The following is an 8,317-nucleotide window of genomic DNA, read 5'->3' as shown; positions in this document are numbered from 1 at the left end:
GGCCGCATCTTTATCTCACTTCTGGAAGCTTTCCTTGACTATTCTTCTAATTAATTATGAGGGTCTGAGACACAAGGCACACAGACTGCTGAGTGGTAAAATATAACATATTAGTTGGTTAATGCCCAAATTTAATTTCTTTTCTTTGATCAAAGGGATTTCCTATAAATAGGGTTACAGAATTAGAATAACCTTTAAAGAGAACTAAAACCAAGTGAATATTTTCCATTTTTATAGTTCAGAGCCCTTTCCCTCCTCCACAGAACCCCTCTTCCATTGTTACTCATGCTTCAACACTAGTTCAGGAAGCCACATGGAGAGTAATTAACCTCATCTGCTAAAAAAAGAAGAGAGAAGGAAGGAGTTGAGGAAACACTCATCTTTCACTGAGTGATATGTGAAGATAATCAAGTACAAACTCACATTCTCAGCTACAAACCTTTTTAAGTAATTAAATGAACAGAGAGTGGCAACAGAAATCTCTAGCACCAGCTACAGCAGTCAGAAAAGGAAATTCCCCAATTTTGCAATTCTACTACAAAACCTCCAAAGATTATGTGTACAAATGCCTTCCAGTTATCTTTCATGGGCTTGATTATACCCAGGCACGTTCATGGTTCGAATCCACACATCATCCCAAGTCTAATACCTCTGATCTAAGAGTGAGTTCAGGTTAATATAAATTGGAGGAGGTCTTGACCTCCACCGCAGCAACTNGAAGACGTTTCAGGTCTTTTTATTTGCTGTTCTCTGCCTGAACTCTCCTCCCTTACCCCCTGCTCCTTTACCTTGTTAAATTCTACTACTGTCCATAAACTGTCAGTTCTGTGAGGGCAAGAACAGTGTCTACTTCATCACCAGTGCCCTGGCACATAATATATGCTCAATAAATATTTATTGAATGAATAAAGGGAAACTAAAAAAAATTTTTTTTAATCCTGAAGCCTTAAACAGAGTTCACAAACTCAAGACAAGAGAAAAAGAATGAAGACGTGTTTACCTGAGCATTCGGTGTAGTTTATGAGGTGTCATCCCACATCCATCATCAGTAAAGGTCAAACAAGATTTGTTCTTGACCTCCTCGACATCTATAAAGACCGTCCTGGCGGATACATCTGGATCTACAGCATTATCTGCAAAAGGTAGAAATCTGTGATATTAGATACCTTTTTCTAGTACTTCATTAAAATCTCTAGTTCAGTGCCTCAGGACAACAAAACTATCCTTTATTCCTTTCATGTGGATGTCCCCAAAGGTGGCTGGGGAGCCCTAACGGTAGGGCGCTTGCTAAGTTACAGGGAACGAGAGACACGGCAGCAGATGGGGTTATGAAGTTGATTTCCAGATTTCTTATAAAGACTGGGCTGCAATCTTTCTTTCTCCCTTCACATTTCCGGGTCTGTGGGAAAAATAACTCCTATATACAAAGCATTTTGCTCTATTTTCCTCTTACTACTTCTTTCCTGCCTTTTAGCCACTTTACTGCTCATGAACAGAGACAGCAAAGGGTGGCTGTGCAGAACAGCTGAATGCGCAATTTTCGTACACAGATGCATGCCATACACAGTATAGTGCATTTGTGAACATTTTATTTTCTACTTTTTGACATCACCTCCTCTGTTAAAGAAGACAGATATTAACACCATCCCTGTTTACCACCTAAGAGGCATTAAAAGAGAAGTTCAAATTAAAACATTTAATAGCCCGGGGCTAGATCCCAGTGAGGGTAACAAGCATACTTAGAAAAGAGTGGTTCTGCTTAAGCACTCTGTAAATAGTTGTAAAGGTGAAGCTGACCAACCCTCATCAAATAGAGAAAATAGAATTTAGGCAGAAAAAGAAATTATATGGAAAGTTTTGCTATTCCTCCCGAGATAGGTCTTCATAATGGGCTACTCATTTAAGACATATCTGGAGACGTCAGATATAGCCATACTCTAACACGTGTCCAATGTCTATAACCACAGGTGGTGTCAATGTCTAGAGGCCACTTCTTTCCTTTTTAAAAAATTGTTAATGTTTATTAATTTATTTTGAGAGAGAGAGAGAGAGAGAATCCCAAGCAGGCTTCGTGCTGCCAGAGCAGAGCCTGACGTGGTGCTCGAACTCACAAACTGTGAGATGATGACCTGAGCCAAAATCAAGAGTCGGACGCTTAAATGACTGAGCCACCCAGGCGCCCCTAAGAGCCACTTCTTTCTACCACAGGCACCAGTTTACATAACTGTCAGTCACTGACACATGTATTGCAAAATCTCATTAGGGCTCACTGGCCTGAGTGGGAGGGCAGTGTGTACAATCTGTCAGACGGGCTCCTTAAGCACTGCTGTCCCTATTAGCTCTTTGATCAAGACAGAGACTTTCCCTTCCACCCCCCTTCGCTCTCCCTGGCATCCTATACTACCTTAGATACCACACGGCTAGGCTGAGAGAGACCGGAGGGGACCTGGCTGTATACCTGTCCCACTACCACCATTCAAATCATGGCGTTTCTCCACTGGGAACATCCCTTACAAGCAAGAGAAAGATTACTCATATTCAAAATATCAATTTTTATTATATAATTAACAGTTTCAGTTACAACCACTTAGATGTGTGTCATGGCCATCAAATAAAACAAGACGCAGATTAATTTCAAGGGCCATAATGGCGTTGCCTGTGCCATTGATAAAACCTTCACTGATTATAACCCAAAAAAAGTCTTAACAGCTGTAAGCCATCACCCAAAGCCCCGGCAGGGAGTTAAGAGGTCTGACACAGTCAATCTTTAAGGACTAGGTGGGGCCAAAGCCTTGTGTCATGTGGTAAATCAAGTGGGCCAACCTTTGGCAGGAATTGGAAGTTTGACGTGCAAAAGAGGCTTTACCAGAAATATAGATTTTACTTTGTGGAAGAGGCAGCAGTTTTTTCCTTAAATGACAGAAGGATTCAGCATTGTGAAGCTGCCCACACTGTTTCAAGAAACCACTTGGCAAGCGGGCCCTGAATTGTTCTGGGACTTATCGGTCACTCTTGCTGGCAAAGAGCCAGGATCAAGGAGATGGTTACCTTTACCTTGTCAACCAACTGAGCATCATTTCTATTTTGCAAACTCTGAACACAGGAGGAAGTTTTCTTAACATTTCATGAACATTAGCAGTTCAAACATGTCACACCTATCAATTCCAAGTTTGGAACAGCGCATTCAATGAATCAGCGCCGGCTTCTCACAAAATCACTTCGACTCCTTTCCTGTTTTACTGAGCATTCTGCCCAAACTTTATTAGATACTTTGCTTTACAGAGACACACCAAAGGGTTTTAACACAGGCACTTCAGGGGTTATATGGTANCCAGGAACGGCTAGATGTTTTATCTCCTTGGCTAGAGGCCGCTGGAGTCCAGTGGGAAGGAAGGGGCGCACACGAGGCCAGGGTCAGCTCCAGCAGCAGAGAACAAGACAGGGGCAGGAAGCAGGCAGCACAGCTTACCCTTATTTTTGGTTTGAAGTGGCCTTCCCTTGGTCTCAACAAATGACATTATAATAGTATGGTCAGCCTCAGCAAATGATCTTAGAATATAGCACCAATCTGGTGGCTGGTTTCAATCCGACCTCTTGCTGTCTCACCTTCCAAAAATTTATCAACACGTAGCACGGGCTGTCCTAGCCGTCCCCCTCCCCACCCCCCAGCCAATGCACAGGGAGGACAGTGAGAGAACCCCTGTTCTTCTCCCCCTCCCCACCACTCAGGCAAGAGTGGCCCTGCCAGACCCTGGGATGTCTTAGCCCCCAACATGACCCAGACAATCTCATGTGCTAGCAAATCCCAAGGAGTCTTATCTCCTAATCTGGCCCATGCTACCCTAAGTGGGAGGGAAACTCTATCTCTACCTCTCCTTACCCCCACCAAGGCGAGAGCGTAAGAAACCAGATCCTAGGGAAATCTATCTTATCCCTTAACCTGGTCCACCCGACCCCTGGTCTTCTTAAAAAAAAAAAAAGGCATTCTATCTGAATGAAGCCTCGTATCTCATCAGAGCCTGGGAAGCAATGAGACACTGTCCCATGACAGCCTCCCTGGGACAGATAAGATGGCAAGTGGGAGGGGACTTTGGGGGTCGCACTTCACAAGCCTCCCATCCGCTCCTGTTCCAGGAGGATGACCTATGTGGGTTTCTGCAAAGTCGCCAGGGCCATGCTGCTGCCCTACATACATCCTGCATGTATCTAAAAGCATTCTTGTCTAAAATTAAGGTCATTACCTACCAACACAAGCCCATTCTTCCTCTGTTCCATATGCGGTAAAACCTTGGATTGCAAGTAACTTGTTCTCTGAGTGTTCGCAAGACAAACAAACATTTCTAATCAATTTTAACTTGATAAATGAGTGATGTCTTGCAATACAAGTAGTACGTACTGCCAAACATCGCATGATCACAACCAAGCCAATGGTTCTTGAAATTCACTCTGATATAGGAGTGCCTGGATTACAAGCATGTTCCCGGAATGAATTATGCTCTCGAAGTAAGGTTTTACTGTATATATACACACAGAAACACATACACATATATAGCACCAGCATCCAAATGACTACAAGTTTGAAATTCAAAAATCCTGGTTTGTCTCTCGCTCTCTCTTACTCCATGCATCTCCAAGCTCTCCCCCATCTTCCAATTCTGGTCCCACTGTCAGTTTCTTAGTTTACAGAGTGTATTTCCCCTCATCTGGATCATCACATTAACCTCCTAACTAGTCTCCCAAGGACACGTCTCTCTCTTCTCCAAGCCATCTTTTACCCGGATACAAGATTAACTTTTCTGCAGCACAGCTCTGCTCATGACTTTCTCCTGCTCAGAAAACTCCAGACTAAAAGGCCCAATTACCTGGGCCTCCCAGTCACACGCTGGTCCAAGGCCACCTTTTCTAACCTCATTACCTACTTGGTACTTGGAGCAAAAAGACTTGGGCTTGAGTCCTGGATCTGCCACTTACTAGACCTGCAACCCTGGAAAAGACCCTTAAATTCTTTGAGCCACTGTATCTTTATCTGCAGGACGAGGATAATAAGGGTGATAATGACAGTACTAATATTATTTTATAATATGGCTGTTGGCTTCAGAGGGTAAAGCTACAAATTTATTTGTGAAAGCTCTTTATCAGCTTTCTAAGGACTAAGGACTGACGGTTTTGACTACTTGTAAACTCCCTGCTCTAATTAAACTCAACTACTCAGTATTCTTCATGCCTTTGTTCACACAGTTGTTCCTTTTGCCCGGAACGCCCTCCCCTCCCCACATTCATATCCACATGTCCCGATCCTTCAAATCTCAGCTCGAATGTCACCTCCTCTACAAAGCCTTTCCTAACCCTCCTCTTCCTGGTGAGCTGGAAGGCGTCCCTCCTTCCTCTGAACTCCCCCAGCACTCAAGACATGGATCACTGCTGATGTACCACTTTCTGTTTTGCTGTTATACAAAGCATAAACCTTCTGGACGTGTTTTATCTCCCCCTAATAGAAAAGAGTCTGTGTTGCCCTCATTTTTGTACCTACCATGGTGGCCTTGCCCACAGTGTGTGCTCAATAAATATTCACTGCATGAATGATTCACTAGAAAATTAATGCGTAAGCGGAGGAGAAAACCCTATTGAAAGAACACCTAAAATGAAAGCTTTGGGTTCCCAGTTAACACTTTGCTCTCCTCTTTTTCCTAGTATTGATATTAGCACAAAGAGTTGTGACTTGGTGTTTAAAATCTGAGGTTTTGTATATATGCGTGCAGGCACATGTGTCTATGTATAGAATACACATACATAGTTGCACTCATCGGAGACATCTTAGGCCAGGCTTGGGTTCTTTAATTGAATGTTCAGGAGAAAAATAATACAGTATATTCAAAATTACAAACAGGACACACACCTGTAAATTTGGGGGCATAATACAGCATAGGCATGTATGGTTTTGCACAGTGCCACCATGAGGGAATAACACACCTCTGTCTCCTATTTCCCCCTATGTAAATAGCTACTTTTCTCTCTTTTTTCTTTTTTGTACGTTACATGCACAGAGATCTCATTCCACTATACAGAACTTCGCCTAAAGCATGGTGCAAAACCTTTAAAGATAGAGTCCCTATTCTCTAGGATTCAGAGTGTGTCAATATCACTTCCTCCCCCCCCCCTTCCTTCAAAAGAACAATCATACATAATGTAACCATTCTTGTTATGGCCAAACTAATCCTTAAAGTTCTCTGTCACCCTTCCAAATAACTCTCCTGACCCTCCTGCTGCCCACTGACTTCTTGCTCAAGACAATTCACACTGCATGGTCACAGCAATTGCTTAAGTAGACCTGGGGCTCATCTGGCGAGCTTTGAAACCACTTTCAAGATTTTGTTCCACGCTACCTTGTCCCATAAACGTCTCCCCTTCTTTTAATTTCTGAAACATTTACAATGTGCTCGGTGTGCTGCCTTTGGTCCGGGAATGCCTTTCTTCTTTGCTTTCCACACAGTATTTAGCACACTACTGCAAAAGCTGATGTACTTGGCTTCAAGGGATCAACTGAAAACGCTTTAAAAGCAAACACTGGTGGAGCGAGAGGTTAAGTGCTCAGTATTCATTCCAGCGGTGTGAGGGCGCTCGTGGACCACGGACCCAGCCCTCCGCAGTCGCAGGGAGCCAAATGCACTCGTGTCATCTCTTAAGGGATGTCCCATCATTCCCAGACTCCCTGGTCCCAACAGTTGAAGAACTCCGTTTTCCAGACCTTTCCTCAGGACCCTACCGGGTCCTCCGCAATGTCTCTCTGCTAACTTGGCGCCCTCCGTCGGTTGCCAGTCCCTGCGGAGCCCAGCCGCCTCGGGGCCCTGTATTTTTATGCATCACCTTTTGATTATTAACTAAGCTATCCTAAAGTGCCCGGANATTAAATTAATCCTCATGTAAATGACTATTGAGATATTCTGTATTAATGTGATTTTTTAAAAAAAAATATCTAGTTTGGTGGTGCCTAGGTGACTTAGTTGGTTAAGAGTCCAACTCTTGGTTTTGGCTCTGGTCATGGTTTGTAGTTTTGTGAATTTGGGCCCCATGGGCTCTGTGCTGCCAGAATTCTCTCTCCCCTTTCTCTGTCCCCCACCCACCCCACTCATGCTGTCTCTGTCTCTCTCAGAATAACAAACTTAAAAAATCACATTTAGTCTATAACTCAATTTGGAATTATTTTTACTGAAGTTCTAAAGTTTGGATGGTTGTCTTTATATACATGACCACACAAAACATTGATGCAGACCTGAAGTCAATACAGTGAGAGATGGTTTAACAAGTATCTATAATTTTGAGATGATGGTTTAGTCAGTGTCTTATCAGTACAAAATTATCCTTAGAGTTTATTTGATTTCTTCTACTTTATTTTATCTTAGTGATCTTCACAAATTGCTCTTTTGCATTGGATATAATTTATACATTTATAAGCTTCAAAAGCAGCACATTAAAATATATATTTGCTGGGGCACCTGGGTGGCTCAGTTGGTTGAGTGTCACATTTGGCTCAGGTCATTATCTCACTGGTAGTGATTTTGAGCCCGGCATCAGGCTCTGTGCTGACAACTCAGAGCCTGGAGGCTGCTTCTGTTTCTGTGTCCTTCTCTCGCTCTGCCTCTTTCTCTCTCTGAAGAATAAATATAACATAAGAAAAAGATTAAAAAATATATTTGCTGTAACTCTTGAATTTTTCCTCTAACATATATTTTTAGTACGTGGAAATACTAAATCATTAATGAAATATAAAGAAGTTATAGGAGGCTGATAAAAATGTTATAGTGTTATTGCTTATTTTGCCTATATGTGTATACATGTATAAAAACATAGTGGTACTTTTTGCAGAAACTACATGGCAAATTCATTGAACTTAGTTATTTTGGAAAAAGACTGTATACAACTCTTCTTGACACTAGCCAAAGTAGTTTTATTTCAGGAAATTAAAAACAAAACATTTACTATCAATGCACATGTATTATAATTTCCAAAAAGGCATGTACTTTCATCAAAGTAATTTTAAATATTTGGGAATCATAACAAGTTCTTGACACTAGTTTGCCATTGTGATTTGGAATATTGTGGACATTTTAAAGGCCATGTTTATAGATGAATATTTATTGATGTGGAAAATATACATGAAGGAATTAAAGAAACAAGTTACAACATATTGCGTAATGTGGTATCTTATTGGAAAAACAAGGACATATATGCATATATATTCATACATACGTAATACGTATGCATGCATATACACACACAATGGAAAACACTTGAAATGATGTATTCCACCGTATCTCCA

At 41.9% G+C, this 8,317-nt stretch overlaps 1 protein-coding gene across 1 annotated transcript in view; it reads right to left on the bottom strand.

Annotated features, from left to right (window-relative positions):
• The window catches only part of MORC4 (MORC family CW-type zinc finger 4), a 59,214-nt gene that overhangs the window by 46,128 nt on the left and 4,769 nt on the right, over positions 1-8,317 (bottom strand). Inside the window, exons 4-8 of the mRNA XM_077771487.1 lie at positions 6,564-6,845; positions 4,972-5,026; positions 4,246-4,311; positions 2,459-2,509; positions 1,001-1,133 (exon numbers count right to left, since the gene is read on the bottom strand). Coding sequence (XP_077627613.1) covers positions 1,001-1,133; positions 2,459-2,509; positions 4,246-4,311; positions 4,972-5,026; positions 6,564-6,845 — 587 coding nt within the window. The remainder of the gene's footprint in view (positions 1-1,000; positions 1,134-2,458; positions 2,510-4,245; positions 4,312-4,971; positions 5,027-6,563; positions 6,846-8,317) is intronic.

This window comes from Crocuta crocuta, unplaced genomic scaffold (assembly GCF_008692635.1).
Source record: "Crocuta crocuta isolate KB4526 unplaced genomic scaffold, BGI_CrCroc_1.0 scaffold949, whole genome shotgun sequence".
Taxonomy (NCBI): Eukaryota; Metazoa; Chordata; class Mammalia; order Carnivora; family Hyaenidae; genus Crocuta; species Crocuta crocuta.
The sequence above is the reverse complement of the archived record's forward strand: the minus strand, read 5'-3'. Positions and strand labels throughout refer to the sequence as shown.